At 40.3% G+C, this 16,575-nt stretch overlaps 1 protein-coding gene across 1 annotated transcript; it reads left to right on the forward strand.

Moving 5' to 3' along the window:
• The first annotated feature begins 8,426 nt into the window (after nucleotides 1-8,426).
• On the forward strand, nucleotides 8,427-15,047 carry LOC140236099 (FGFR1 oncogene partner 2 homolog). Its single transcript, XM_072316070.1, has 4 exons — nucleotides 8,427-8,445; nucleotides 10,375-10,535; nucleotides 12,372-12,635; nucleotides 14,623-15,047. Exons 2-4 carry the CDS (start codon nucleotides 10,401-10,403, stop codon nucleotides 14,944-14,946), a joined length of 723 nt encoding a protein of 240 aa, XP_072172171.1. The 5' UTR covers nucleotides 8,427-8,445; nucleotides 10,375-10,400; the 3' UTR covers nucleotides 14,947-15,047.
• The last annotated feature ends 1,528 nt before the right edge of the window (nucleotides 15,048-16,575 follow it).

The raw sequence follows: 16,575 nt of genomic DNA on the forward strand, positions 1-16,575 counted from the left end.
AATCCTCACCTCAACCAGAACTGTACACACCCTTTAATGCTATAGTTAGAGAAAATGCTGAACATCAGAATTTTATCACTATCAAGGAATAGAACATTAAAAAAAATAGCGTCTTCTGCTCCTCTGCGTAAATATATTCCATACAGTAGACGAGTACATAGACATGAGAAATACACCTCCATTTACCAAATAAAGGCATGTTCCAAGCACCTCATAAAGAAGCCATTTCACTGGGAAGTGATGTACCGGTTCATGGTTAAATGCAGTATGAGGAACATCATCAACTCAATAGGTATTACTGCCAATGTGAACACTGAGAAATGCAGTGTATTTATGGTACCTTTAGTTGGTATACAAAATGATGACTTGCAACGCACAATGGATTTGGAGTGTTGGTTGTAAGAGAGGACTCTTCAGTATACTGGGTATATTCTCTCCCTTCACAAGAGTTTAATCACTCCAGCTGTGCTTAAAAATACATAATGTACAATCACAAGATTCCCTAGCTGCGCTGTACAGGTCCAACTACATTATACGATAGGTTATGTTTTTTAAAGTCACTGAACATACATGTACACCACAACAGACCTGCCAAATAGAACGACTACTTATGTAAGCATCCAACGGGGGACTGTTCTTTCCTCAAAGAAGAAGAAGACGAAGAAGAAGAAGAAGAAGAAGAAAAAAAAAAAAAAACTCGCCCGGACCGGGGGGGGGGGGGGGGGCAGAAAACCAAATCAAACAAGAAACAGAAAACAAAACATGAATTCCATGTTTTGTATTAGGCCAAACTTAAAAAAAGAAAGTAGTTTCTCGTCCGGGTTTTTTGAGCAAGGCGATGAGGGAGGTCCTTACTATTTGATATCTTACTATTTTTTCGAGGATTGTTAAAATGAAAGTTACGTGTTTCTCGTCCGGTAATTCTGAGAAAGGTAACGAGAGAGGGCTTTACTATTTTCTATATCCAATTTATGAAATGAAATATCACTCTGGTAGCTGTGTTATGAGAGACCAGGTCCCAAGTGTATGTCTTGCCTGCACTCTGTGCATTTTCAAACAAATACCATACTTGAAATGAAACTTCATGCATGCAGAAATACATTTGCTTTTTCTTTCCACTACAGATGTCAAGGGAAAATGACCATCTTAATACTGGTATTCAGTGTTGTAATGGCATTTCTGATACCAGTGTACTTGCAATTTTGATGTGTGCTATTAATTGAAACAGGTATCATTCTATCAACAAATGTACGAGTACGACTGAAATAAATTCCATGATATTCAAAACACTGTTTTATTTATCATTGTGTTTGTGACTTTTTGTGTCCACACAGTTGGTATGTATCTGCATCTCTTCACAGCACAATTGTAGCACATTCAACTGGAAACTGGCTGGTACAATTGCAGATGGATGTCAAAATGATACTGATATGGCATTATAGCATTAAACATTTAAAGATGTTTCTTCATGTTCTAAAAAGACATTTGATAATCACTCATCATTTGGATGATGAATGATTGTATCACACTATACAGGTGATACGACTCACAGCCGTGTCCGTGATGAATTTACATCGTAAAGAAAAATATCCCGCAGAAATACGAGACAAACCAGAATCCATGGAAAAGTTATTTATTTTGTAGATACACCCATTTAATAATTCTACATTTGCTGGAAAAGCGCATTCATTTTCTCTTCAAAATAGAACAATACATCGCCGTCAGATGCAACGTTAGTGCGAGTGTTCGGGCCTCTACACATTCGAATGTGTTCATGCGTGCGTGCAGAAAGCTGACAGAACAGAGGGATGGGGGACCCTGACAGCTTCAGACACACATACGCGGCCGCGCCAGCACGGCCATAGCCTTTAAACAAGGCGACTCGCTCTGCGTGCCCCCGTATAGCGCGTTTACCCCACAAAACTGTTGGCCGGCGAGCGGAGCGAGCCGCCTTTATCCACTCGTTCAGGGATGTGTACGCAGAAAATACACACGGCACCAAGGCAAGCCTCGTTAATATTAAGTAGTGTGCCGTGTGTGCCGTAGTGTGCCGTGTGTATTTTCTGCGTCAAAGTTGTACGCAAATTTGTCAAAGAATATAAAGCAACAACAACGACAAAAGTACACATCCCTGAACGAGTGGATAAAGGCGGCTCGCTCCGCTCGCCGGCCAACAGGTTTGTGGGGTAAACGCGCTATACGGGGGCACGCAGAGCGAGTCGCCTTGTTTAAAGGCTAGCACGGCCACTGCACTGGCACCGTACCTTCCGACACTGCACACAAATGCACATAGTGACAATGACATGAAAATGTATACATACAAACTCGATACAATCCTCACAAGCATTTGTACAGTACAATTCATCCGCTTAAAATATGAGAAACGGGGGAAAATACGAACAATGCGCGAAATATGCGTGGAATATCAGCGACTGTTCGCAAAAAATGTTGCCGCTATCGCGTTCACGACGTACCGAGTGCGCTGTAGATATCAACAGTTAAAGCCCAGGCCGGCGCCCGCACGCCCATCCAACTACTACAGTTCGACTGCTTTGTGGGTCATTCCTTCTTGCCGAGCTCGCAGTGTGAAATGCATGCGTTATTACATGCACTACAGAAGCTACAGCAGTATTCCAGCTAAGTAGAGGACGCAAGGCGTAATTAGAAATGACACATCACGATTGGTAGGTGAATTGTCGATTTTTTTTTTTTTTTTTTTTTTCGGCGGCCGAAAAAATAGTAAATATCAAAAAAGTCGATGCGGCAACTGAAAATCGAAGCGGGTGGGGAGCGGGCTGGGACGAGAATTATGAATTTCTTGGTATTTTCAGCGCCATTTTGAAAATAGTAAATAGTAAAAAAATCGATGCGGCGGCCAAAATCGATGCGCGCGAGGACGAGAAACTGGTTTCTTTTTTACTTGGTCTTACATAAGCTGAAATATAAAAATTTTAGGCTCGCTCGCTATGCTCGCTTGACAAAATTCATCAAAAAAATAAAAAGATAAGAACAAAACGTAATGATGACGCGGAAATATACAAATTTCGGCTCACTCGCTCATACTAATTTACATAGAGTGTTTTTTCAAGTCCTCAGTTTGTTGGTATAAATTGTTATCTATAAGGCCGTCACTATATCTTGATTAGAATTGTAAGATTTAATAACCTAAAAATGACAAGAATTCCACATTTTGTAAGCTGAAATACAAAAATTTTCGGCTCACTCGCTGGCCAAAATTTATCAAAATTTATTACATTTAAATCACCCTGAAAAGACCCCTTTTCAGTGATTGAAAAAGCATATCATGTGGACTTTTTTTTAAGTCCCTACCGGGATGGGATTGGGGTTGAACACTGTTGGTATTATCTATAAGGCCGTTACTATATTATATCTTGATTCGAATTGTAATTCGAAGATTTAATAACCAAAAATGACAAGAATTCCACGTTTTGTAAGCTTAAATACAAAAATTTTCGGCTCGCTTGCTGTGCTCGCTCGCCAACAACTATCAAAATTTATTACATTTAAATCACCCTAAACAGACCCCTTTTCGGTGATTGAAAAAGCATATCATGTGGACTTTTTTTTAAGTCCCTACCGGGTGGGATTGGGGTTGAACACTGTTGGTATAAATCGTTATCTTTAAGGCCGTTACTATATTATATCTTGATTCGAATTGTAATTTGAAGATTTAATAACCTAAAAATGACAAGAATTCCACATTTTGTAAGCTGAAATACAAAAATTTTCGGCTCGCTCGCTGGCCAAAATTTATCAAAATTTATTACATTTAAATCACCCTGAAAAGACCCCTTTTCAGTGATTGAAAAAGCATATCATGTGGACTTTTTTAAGTCCCTACCGGGACGGGATTGGGATTGAACACTGTTGGTATAAATCGTTATCTATAAGGCCATCACTATATCTTGACTAGAACTGTAATTCGAAGATTTAATAACCAAAAATGACAAGAATTCCATGTTTTGTACTGATAAGCTGAAATACAAAAATTTTCGGCTCGCTCGCTGCACTCGCTCGCCAAAATATATCAAAATTTAGGGTTGCCTATTACATTCAAATCACCCTCAAAAGACCTCTTTTAAGTGCTTGAAAAAGCATATCATGTGGACTTTTTTTTAATAAGTCCCTACCGTGATGGGGTTGGGGTTGAACACTTTTTCAGAAATTAGGGGCGCAATTTTCGCGCTCGCCCCGGGCGCCGTTTTCCATAGATACGCCACTGATGGTGGTTGAATTTATGGGCTGCTTGCGTATTCATGAATTCCACATTATTTACATATAATTAGGCTCTACTTATGGGAGCTTGACGAGGCGAGGCTCGAGCAATATAGAGTCTACTACGAAAGTACTACTAGAACTGTCTTGTCGAGTAGCAAAGCCAAACAATTAGGGGCCTAAAGTTTTACTTACATGTACATTAGATGAATAATTGGGGTAGGCCTAGATCTAATCATCTGGCAAACAAGATACCATAGACTAGTCAAAGTCAAAGTTACGCAAGATCAAAAGATACAAGAAAGGAATGAATTCCCAGCCCTCTCCACTCCAGCTCCCAAGACAAACGTCAGCGTCTAGACTTGAGCTCGCAGGTCACCATGTAGGTACCCTAAATAAACTAAAATCAAACGTACACAGATATTTATGAGTGGGACTGACGTATATGATCTGCCTACTGCACAACGCAACGCAACTCTCGCTGCCACCATACTGTGCATTGATCATGCTGATCTGGTGGACACTGGTGGACACTGCTGGTGGACACACCTCACCAACTGCGTTGGCTGTGATGTAGTTTAACTAATATGACGAGCACAATTGGAACAAAACTATAGGTCATATTACATGAAAAAGACACGGAGAATACGTACCTTGCGATAATGTATTCGGATCCATCAATCACAACGACAGACAGAACTACTATTACTAACCATTAGATGTGTGACGCAGCTAGCGCTAGCTAGCTGTGTGGCGCTATATTTGGATGGCATACGTACATAATGTACAGTCGTACTCCGGTCCGTCACCACGACGCGACGGTGGGGCGCCTCCCTCACCTGCTCACTACCACTCACTGGTAAACTACTGAGCCCTGAAGTCTTCAGTAGCACAAGGTGTAAGCATAATTTATACAAGTTTGGTAATTTGATCGCTCACATTTTGTATTCACAGTTCTGGAGAATTATCTCCTTCCTTTCTTCTTCACTCCTGTGGGATTATTTCACACATCAGCATATCTCATCCTCACAGAATCTTTATTCCCGTCCATAGCGCATTCTCACAGGTAACGCATTTGTTATGGAGACGTCACGCGACATAACCATAAAAAATCAAAAAAATCAAAAATCAAACATGCAATTAAGATGTAAGTGTCAGTGAAAAACAAATTGCAATACGTCCTACATGGATTGCTGTAGCCGAAACTTACAAAAAGAGATGAAAATGAATAATATGAATGAATTGATGATTACAATCTAATGAATTACGAACGAATGAATGAATGATGATCATCATCGAATTAATGAATGAATGAATGAATGAATGAATGAATGAATGAATGAATGAATAAAATAAATGAATGAATCAATGAATCAATGAATGAATACTGAATGAATCAATCAATCAATCAATCGAGCAAGCAATGAATGAATTAATTAATGAATGAATTGATAAATGAATGAATCAATGAATCAATCAATGAATGAATAAATGAATGAATGGATGGATGGATGGATGGATGGATGGATGAATGCACGAATGTCCCTCATAATGCCTATGTCACATCGGGCATATAGGCCTACCTTTTCTTTCTTTCTTTCTTTCTTTCTTTGAGTCTTTCTTTCTTTAAAGTCTTGTTGCAATCTCAGGCTTTAGAATTCTTTTTGTGACAGAGGTCTAGAATTTTATTAGTCGCAAGATTAAAGATAAATATCATGGCCGGCGCCACATTTTCAAAAGTGTGTGTGGGGGGGGGGGGAGGGGTGGGGAGTAACGAGCACATCAGACTTTGGGTGTCACTTCCGGATTTCATCAGCTAACAAGCAAAAACAAAACTGTCTTCAGCGCAAAAACAAAGCCTTGACCGCGCTCGTTTCTATCTTTTTCTTTCTATAGTGCCATTTACGCTGCACTTCCGGGGTTAAAAAAGAAAAGAAAAAGTTGAGGCCCACCCCCCCCCCCCCCGTCCCGCCAGCCCTTGATATACGTGACATCTTGCCTTTGCTCAATATCATTCTGACAGACGTTACTTACTATGAACCTATAGAATATATTATATAGCCTGAAAGTCGAATACTTTAGTATTCCTTATTCTACATTATGATGGTGGAAAGGGAACAAAAGTAATGAGCAAGTTATTTTTCTGGATTGTAAAAGTTTCTCTTTGGTTTTTCTTCTTGAAAAAAAAAAAGACCACAGCATCGTAGGCCTATTAAGAGAAGTTTAACAAGACAGTCGTTACATTTTCTAAGAAAAATTACAGTCACTTTTGATATATCATTATTGCACCGAAGTGAAATTTTGCGCCGACATCCTTTAGTATAATCATGCACCTACAAAATTCGTAGGTCCATGGTATAGTAATGGGTCTACAGAGACTCCAACTCTCCCGTTTTCGACGGGAGATCTCCCGCCGAAAGCCCATTTTTGCAAAATCTCCCGTTCTCCCGCTTGAGATTTGATTTCTCCCGCCCTGGCTCTGTGTCTCCCGTTGGAAAGGATTTCTTACTTATTGCTATCGTATGTTGAAAAAATAAGCCTTACATAGCACCAGAGAACATCTAGAACCCTAGGAACTTCGCACTTCGCACACATCAACTTGGCCAGTCTCCCGTTTGCTAGGGGTTTCGGGCGGGAGAATCTCCAGATCAGAAGGTGCTTAGGGTTGGAGTCTCTGGGTCTAAGGTAATTACCCCCTGGGCAAAGTACACCCCGAACCCTCCCCCCGCCCTAATCCTAATCCTAATCCTAATCCTAATCCTAATCCTGAACCTAATCCTAGAACCCTAGCCCAAACTCCTAACCCTAAACCTAACCCTATAACCCTAATCTTTACTCTAACCTTACCACTAACCAGAATTTAGCCGGGGGGGGGGGGGGTAATTGCCCTCGTGAGGGTAATTGCCCTGATACGATAATGAGGACCTACTTTTTGCGGGCACATCAGTCTAACAGTTGGGTTCCAACAACTCGACGTTGACCCCCCCCCCCCCCCCCACACACACACACAACTATTGACAGAGTTTTAAGTTTAATAGCTTAGTTTTAATAAGTAAGTGAACTCTCGAAATTACAATTACTACCATTGGGTGTGTGTACCTCTGAGTATTCGAGATGGAACATGACTATTAGTATACAAAAACAAACAAACAAACAAACGATAACACTTTCGAACACGAACTAAAAGATTCTGCCTAACAAAGTAAGATAGAAGAACAACATAATAAAAAAAGCTATTTACATCTATCTTTTAGTTATGATGAAAAAAAAAATATTGTATTCATCTTTCACCTATATGGCCTTATAATCAAAATTTATTGCTTGGTCATGATTATACAATTTAATTATAACTAAAAAATTAAAATAATTGTTCGCACATACAGTTTAGCTTCACCATAACATTATTCTTTACTCGCACCTGAACATTATTCTTTTGTTGTTATAGTGGCGGACCAAGAGGAGGCCGGAGCACCAAGCGCGCATCCCTTTATTTTTTCTTAAAACAAAAAAAAACATAAAAAGTGAAGAAAATGAAAGGGGCGCTTGCGCCCGCCCTCCCTTTTATTTTCAATCGTAGGGGCTTTTCTTGTTTTTTTTTTATCAATATTTGCTTATAATATTATGCAGCCAATGAAACCCGGAAGTGGCATGAGAAACGGCACGGGAGCCCTTTCAATTTTTGTTTGTCATTAAATCCGGAAGAGGCGCCAGAAATTTTTTTCCGCCCCCCCCCCCCCCCCCCTTACGGAATTCCTTGATCCGCCCCTGATTCTAGCAATAAATGTGCGATTTTATTCACCTGGAAACGGGGGAAAAAGTCCCGAGAGTTGGATACAGGCAAAGAGATTTTCCCCAGTGACTGCAGGAGAAAAAACTCTTTGGATACAGGCTGGGCATTTCAGCAGTTCGCTGCGATTTGGTCGCAGAGGGGGTCCTACATATTCATGCTATAGCTACCCTTGTTCCTCTGTACGTACATTTGGTGGGGAGATATGCGTGTACTTTATACAGAAATGCGCTTCCGTTATGAGTCGCTAAACACATAGCAATGATACGCTGTGACAAATAGACGTACGGGGACGTGTACGTACGTACGTACACAGCCAGCCGGCGCGGCGCGGTGGTGAGATTATTATATTGCACAGATTACTGCGAATTCGTTCACGAATCTGAGACAGCGACGAGTCGTATCTTCCGCTTAGCTACTACGTGAGTTGAGCTTCCTTGAGATTTTTCTGCCGTGAATCCTTATCTAGATTTTGACTCTATATTGACTCTATAATTTGAAATGATTGCTGAAAACCAACCATTTATCAGTGGTCAGTGCGATCGACAGCAGCGCAGCGCCAGCGGTTCGGTTGTCAGACAGAAGTGTTGTTTGTCCGTTTGTAGGCCTACGCTACGCTACGCCGGTAATTTACACGTCGAGAAGGTGGTGGAAGGTTTGATTGTAATTAGGGTAGGGTTCCTAAAGTTAATCAAAGAAGTGTAAATTTACAAATCCACCGGCCGTACTGCTCCGTCTGTAAGAGTAAGTAAATGTGCAGTTATCACAGTTACGTTACTGACAGTTGTGGCTGCTGTTTATTTCAGTACAGTCAGACAGTAGGACGTAGAACCTAGAGATCAGTGACGTGCCTAGTGTACAGTAGTGACAGAGACTCCAACCCAAAGCACCTTCTGATCTGGAGATTTTCCAGCCTGAAACCCCTAGCAAACGGGAGACTCCAAGTTCATGTGTGCGAAACGCGAAGTTCCTAGGGTTCTAGATGCTCTCTGGTGCTATCTAAGGCTTAGTTCATTGTTCAACATACAATAGCAGTAAAATTAAGTAAGAAATCCTTTCCAACGGGAGACACAGAGCCAGGGCGGGAGAAATTAAATCTCAAGCGGGAAGACGGGAGATTTTGCAAAAATCTCTCGGCGGGAGATCTCCCATTGAAAACGGGAGAGTTGGAGTCTCTGTAGTGACTAGTAGTGTACAACTACAATGTCAATGACCGATGACCATGGCGTGACTAGAATCGAAAGGGGTTCTAGAAGAAGACTAAAATTTAACGAGTTACATGTGGCTTCACGGAATCTCCTCCCTAACATTAGGAGAATAGTTATACCAATCAAGGACCAAAGGAGACCCATAATTAAAACTTTAAAAGTAAGCCTAAAACAAAAACACACACACACACAGACCAATAAGAACTTCAAAATTAAATTAAGTCTTTGCTTCAGCATGACAGATGATACAAAGGCAGGCCCTTTGTACATGTAGGCCTATGTTCATCGATGTTGTATGGTAGCTCTACTACCAACTACACATCGACTACCCTTTTTGAAACCTACTGCGTAGTTTTGGCGCACAGCACAGAACGCTTAATAGACACATGTACACACTAACTAGTAGTAGTACCAGAGCACATAAAAATGCATTGGCTTTGACCGTTGATGAGGATGTGTGGGAAAATGCGAAAATTCACTGTTCATTAATGGTTTTAATCAAGGACAAAATTTCGAATGAATATTTTAACTGAATCGTAATGTAATGTCAATGCATTTTCTAAAATGCTTCGTACAACACGGTGTTCAATACAACTCGGTTAGTGTGCATTGTCAATGCAAAAACAGCGGTCGATCTAAAAAAGGAGCGGCACCGCGGGGAGCTGAAAAGAGGCCACGCAAGTTCGATGGCGATCATATTTTTGCGCGGAAACTTCGAATTGAAAAGGGAACAACAGCATTTGATAGTGCTGGATTTTCTCAATCATGTAGGTCATGTTTTTACGTGAATTTCAGTGTTAAATATTAATCTTATCAAGCAAATAAAAATTAGGAGGTCGATAAGTAGTAAGTCCAACCATACCCTATAAAAGGTTCATGGCAATGTGATACCGTACCGGTAGAAATCTACTGTACTGATAGACTCTCTAGTGATAAATTATAATTTGTATGATGAACAGGGTACGTTTGCTAGACTGGTCCAGGGAACATCTGTTGAAGAAACGGGCTGAAGCTTTCAAACTATGTGGAATTATGGATCTACTGTCAATAATGCTTTGAATACGGACAGATGTTACCAGATGGCAGTGTGACACTTGTATGTCAGTTCTTCTTTTTTTCTCTTTTTTTTTTTTTTTTTTGCAGAAATTGGGCCCCGCTCCAAAAGCAAGATGACCCTGTCAATAGATCAAGTCTTGTGCGACGCTAGACGTCTCGTGGACAGACTCAAGGAACACGACAGCGCCGCTGATGTGCTTATTCAGGAGACCACCACACTGAACAAAAAGATTGCTGTTATGAAAGAGGTGAACAGAAAGAAAAAAAAACCAAACAAACAAAGAATTATGGCCAAACTTGGAATCTTGCTAATACAGAGCACTTGATTGTCCTAATCCCATGTATTTTTAATGTGATCAGGAATGTTTTGTTATGTGGTTGCAAACATTTCATCTTCGAGCTGTTGTTGTTGTATAAGACTCACCTCCACATTTGTGCATGAGATATTTCTTTGATGGTGTAGCATGCTAAAATCAAGCAAAGGTTTGCAGTACGGTAATATTATTCTGATAGTTCACGAAGCTTTACTGGAAGAGGAGCTCAGTATAGCATTTCAAAGAAAATTATTTTGTCAGAAAAAAAAGATGCCTCAAGGTTAAAGGACAAGTTCACCTTCAAAGACATGTGGGTAGAGTGAATGCAGCAATATTAACTGTAGAACACATCAGTGAGAGTTTGAGGAAAATCGGACAATGCATTAAAAAGTTATGAATTTTTGAAGTTTCTGCTCAGTCACGACTGGATGAGAGGACTACTATAGCTTGTGATGTCACATGAGTACAACGATATAAAGAAAGTATAAAGAAAATTCAACATATCTTCACTTTTCTCGCATAACAAAAGAACGCTCGACTTCTCTCTTTCAGAAGGCAAGGGGAATGACATCAGTAACGAGTCAAAGAAATGTGCACTTTATCAAAAAAACAAAGTTTTGTGAAATTCTCTTTTTATTTTCCTTATACCGTTGTACGCATGTGACATCATACACTGTAGTAGTCTCCTCATTCAGCAGTGATTGCGCAGATGCTTTAAAAATTCATAACTTCTGAACGGATTGTCGGATTTTCCCCAAACTTTCACTGATATGTTCTACTAATATTGCATTCACTCAATCCATATGTACAGCTGTATATGAAGGTGGACTTGTCCTTTAATGTTGTCGCATGTTTGTATCATGTGTAACTGCAAACTTCGAACTTAACACTTTGATGCACATAATTCACTGATTGATGCCATTCATGGTTTTCAAATGTACCCTTGTGAGCAGCATTTAGATCAAGTAATAATAATGGCAGGTCCCTGTGGCAGACATCAGTCACCTGAGATAGATAAAAACCCTACAATTGTTATTTTTTGTATTGTCATCATTATTATTAATATGGTTAGGCTGTACAATGTGTGGTTGCCCTTCAAGTTAGGTGAGCAAAGGAGGCTAAAGAATGTCCAAAGAAGAGCCACTAAAATGATTCCAGGAATTAGACATTTGTCCTATTCTAGATGTCTACATCACCTATCCTTACCATCTCTCAGTTACAGACAAAAAAGTGGTGGCATGATTGATGTGTACAAATACTTGCACCATCAATATCACACTAAGTGTAAGTTTGACATGTTTAGTTGTAACAGTTGTGAGAGAATTTGCGGTCCAATTCATGAAACTTGGAAAACAGTATGCTGGATTGAATGTGAGGAAGTACTGTTTTTGCCAACAGAGTGTTTGATATGTAGAATTCTCTTTCAGAAGATGTGGTCTCAGCATGTTCTGTGAATGCCTTTTAGAATAAGCTATGTAGATGAACACTGGAAGAATGTTGCATTTGGCTATGAGTAATTACATAAAGGCCTTGGTCTCAAGCAGCTTACACCCTTCCTTGCCAAGTGTATGTTTCGTAATTTTAGGATAATATCACTTTAAGATAGAACTTTATTGAAATGAGAACAGTGCAGGCTATACATACATGTTTATGAGAGGGCAAGCAACAGAAGATAACCCATCCTTGATCGATGAACAGGCTCTGGCCTACACCACTGTTCCAGAAAAGTAAAGTAAAGTATTATTGTTGGTATTGTTTTTCTCCTCACAGTACCAGGAGGAGATTGAGGAGATGAACAACATCGCCCACCACCGTCCCCGCTCCGCACTGATCCTCGGGATCCAACAAGAGAACCGGCAGATCCGGGAACTGCAGCGGGAGAACCAGGAACTGATGGTGGCCCTGAAGGAACACCAGTCGGCGCTGGACCTCATCATGACCAGCTACCGGGACCAGGTCTCACGACTCGTCGTGGCCAACCGGTCCGACCGGGACAACATGGTTTCCAACCACAAGCAGTCGGAGCTAGAACAGGTGAGGATCTGTTACGGAATGCTGCTACTATACCTTATGATAACACTCTCAGACACACCAAGTTATTATACCGTGGATTCCCGTTATAATGAAGTCCTCAAGACCGGCAAATTCTTTCGTCATATCATAATTTCGTTATAACTGAACAAATAAACAATACAAAATCATTGAGCCAATAATTTTGCGACCTGGATTTTTATTTCGTTGGAACCGGAATTTCGTTATAACCGTGTTCGTTGTAACGGGAGTGCACTGTATGATATGTTTGTACAATTGTCCCAATATTTGATAATTGTAAGGCAGCATCAAATCTCGCGCACTGTCATGTTCCATGAGAAGCTCACGAATACCAGTATGTATGAACCTCAACCTTATGCAGTATAGGAGAGGGCTTTGCTCACTGTGTTTTTGACATTGCCTTGGATTCATTCGGTAATTCAAGAAAAAAAAAAAACTCCTACAGTTGGCTGAGTTGGTAGCGCGTCTGCCTCACGATCCTAAGGCCCAGGTTCGGACCCGAGTCTGGACTGAGCATTGTTGTGTATAAGCATACCGTCCCCTCTAGCAAGAGGCGAAACACTCTGTCCCTTTGATAGGACGTAAAATGGAGTTCCCGTGTATGAGAGAGTAACAACTCATGCACGTAAAAAATCCCACTTCATTCATTCATCGCAAAGAGCAGGGTGTTTAACCCAGTGAAGTTGTCCCACCTCACATCCAACTGGACCCCATGGAAGACCAGCTTAACGTAGCTGAATATGGGCTATCCAGCCATCTTCTCAGATGGAAATGAACAAACAAAACTTTTGACGTATAGATGAGAGCTCTGAGACACAAATAGGTGTTTCCACAATTAAAGGGTTAATTTCAGGGATGTCTGGGTATTTTCTATTTGCAATGTACATTACCCCCAATACAATTATGATCTTTTAGTATAAACTGAAATGAGAGATAACTTTGTTCCGAAATTGCTTCAAACAGGCAATCTATAATAATCTATGGTATAAATTTTGGGGGGAATGCACATGATGTAATGCTGGACTGGCATCTATGTATACATGAACATTTATTCTTTGTCAATCATATGTATATGATTGACAAAATAAATGTTCATTGCACATTTAATGTTTCATTCATTCATGTTATTTATTTAATCACGGTACTAACATCAGCCACGGCTGTTTTTCAGTTTGTTCGTTTTTCAATTAAATGTCCTGATATTGATGAGAAAAGATAAAAACAGCCCTAAAATTCTGTTGAACACTGTGTTTCATACCAGTTCTAGACTTGGTGGTGAATCTATGTTACGTGGACTTACCAAAATGCGAGAGTTTGGTCAGTCCAGCTACAAAAATACTCTTGTCTCTTGGACAGGACATAGAATGGAGCTCCCATGTGAGAGGGAGTCATGACTCAGGTAGTGGCGGATCCAGAGGGGGCACACCGGGCACGTGCCCCCTCTTTATTTTTAGTTAAAACAAAAGAAATATTTAAAAAAAAATGGGGGGAGGGGGTGCGTGGGCCCACCTTTAATTTTGCAAAGGCGCCTCCCCTTTAAGGAATTCCTGGATCTGCCCCTGCTCTCTATATGTTCCAGTGTTTCATGTCTTGATTCTGCAGAATTTAAAACCTCCATAACTCATCTTACCCCGCTGAGTACAAAAAATAACTCGCACAAAAATATCCACTCTTACAGTAGACATTATCTCTGTTATCACGCTTACTACAGAGTTAAACCTTATTATAACAATACCAGATATAATGAGATACCTGATATAACAAGGTAATTTTGCAGGTCCTGTTCCTTTCATATTCTTTTGTTTTTATCCCTAATGTAATGAGAAACCCAAAGTAATGAAGAAAGGAGATACCCGATATAATGAGGAAATTTCAGCGGTCCAAGTGGCTCGTTACAGTGAGATATAATTGTATAATCATCCTGACGATAAACATTCTCCTCATCAATTTGAGTTTTATTCTTTTGCAGGAGTCCTCTGTCTCCTCCATCGAGAAGGTGCTGGAGATGGCCGCCGTCATGCAGCGGGCCATCGACATCGACGAGCACTCCAACAATGAGATCGACGAGGCCATCGCCCGGCTGCAGATGGAGAACCGCGGCCTGCGCGAGCTCCTGCAGATCTCGCGCCAGACGCAGGCCCGCCACTTGCCGTGCTACAGCAGCGAGGGCAGTGTTGACGCGGGCGACCGAGAGCGGAGCAGGGACACGGAGAAAGAAACGAGCAGTGAGAGCGAAAGCGAGAGGGACACATCCATCTTGCAAATGGACAAGAACGGCGTTCCCTTAAAATGACGACGGAGCGGTGCCGCTAAGAGACTGAGGCTACAAAGATTCGAGCTGCGTTGAACTCTTTGAGGACCACAGTGCAGATACTCCATGATGTATCAGGTCATCACAAGACTAGCCAAAAGTATCTGAGGAGAACTTCCATGCTGGCGAAGGACCGCTCTTTGGAATCGTTTTTATGGTGTGGCATTATATGTATATCTGTCACAAGTTTCTTTTAGCTGGGACTATCTACAGAGGACAGGAAGAGCACACTCTTATATAAAAAGACAAATTATTCAACAAATTCATGTTTTACCCCTGTGTCCAGTTATTTATATTTGAATCTGCAGCCACACATTAAATATATTTTGTCTTAATGAAGAAATTTGGGCTGGTTCTTGGATGTCTGAGATGGTTTGGGTTGAATATCTTAAAGGACAAGTCCACCTTCATATACATAAGGATTGAGAGAATGCAGCAATATTAGTAGAACACATCAGTGAAAGTTTGAGGAAAATTGGACAATCCGTTCAAAAGTTATGAATATTTTAAGTATCTGCGCAGTCACTGCTGGAAGAGAAGACTACTACAATGTATGATGTCACATGCGTACAACTACCGGTATACAAGGAAAATAAAAAGAGAATTTCACAAAACTTTACTTTTTGAATAAAGTGCACCGTTCTTCGACTTGCTGCTGACGTATGTTAAGGGTAATATTATTCCCCCTGCCTTCTGAAAGAGAGAAGTCGAGTGTTCTTTTGTTATGGGAGAAAAATGGAAATATGTTGAATTTTCTTTATTCTTTCTTTATATCGTTGTACTCATGTGACATCACAAGCTATAGTAGTCTTTTCATCCAGCCGTGACTGAGCAGAAACTTCAAAAATTCATAACTTTTTATCGGATTGTCCGATTTTGCTCAAACTCTCACTGATGTGTTCTACTAATATTGCTGCATTCACTCAACCCACATGTCCATGAAGGTGAACTTGTCCTTTAAACTTTGGAGTCAGTAATATGTGGTTAGTACACAGCAGGTTGTAGCTAAAAAGCATATATATGAATTGCACAAGTGAATGGGCATTGATATATTTGTTTTCATGTTGATTTAGTGGACTAGAAGTAGAGTAGTGAGAGACCTATAGTATTCAAAGTAACATCATGAGATATACTGCATCAGTGATTTATAGTTGGTATCAGAAAGAAAAGAAATATAGTGGAATGGTATGTGTCACATTTTTCTTTCTTATCTTTAAACTGTGAAGCAAGGGATAACGCTGAATTTGTTCCAGGTAAGATACCAGTTCCATGGTAAAATCTAAGAATTGTTATTGTGTGAGAGGCATTTCAGAGAAAGAAGAATTGATTCTGGTAAAAATGGTGGTAGATTACTCAATATAGATGTGCATTTAGGCATTTTAAACTCAGATGTTTAGATATCCATCCAGAAAGCAAAGGAAGTTCACTTCCTTACCTAGACATGATTGCAAATTGCCATTTATCAGTACTTCACAATCAGTGCAGCTCTGTGGTTTGGAGATATGATGTTTTTGTGTGTCAGAAAGAAAACACAGGTGAATGCATAGTAATGGTGAACCTTGTTTGAGCAAATGACAAGATTTTATCATTGTGAGCTTTTGTCCCTCACAG

Source organism: Diadema setosum, chromosome 12, assembly GCF_964275005.1.
Source record: "Diadema setosum chromosome 12, eeDiaSeto1, whole genome shotgun sequence".
NCBI lineage: Eukaryota > Metazoa > Echinodermata > Echinoidea > Diadematoida > Diadematidae > Diadema > Diadema setosum.

What these genes read in the sequence shown, in the direction of transcription:
- LOC140236099 (XM_072316070.1), top strand. Translation starts at nt 10,401, where the DNA reads ATGACCCTGTCAATAGATCAAGTCTTGTGCGACGCTAGACGTCTCGTG. An exon ending in AGATTGCTGTTATGAAAGAG is followed by an intron (nt 10,536 to 12,371) that starts GTGAACAGAAAG and finishes TTCTCCTCACAG; the next exon opens with TACCAGGAGGAGATTGAGGA. An exon ending in AGCAGTCGGAGCTAGAACAG is followed by an intron (nt 12,636 to 14,622) that starts GTGAGGATCTGT and finishes ATTCTTTTGCAG; the next exon opens with GAGTCCTCTGTCTCCTCCAT.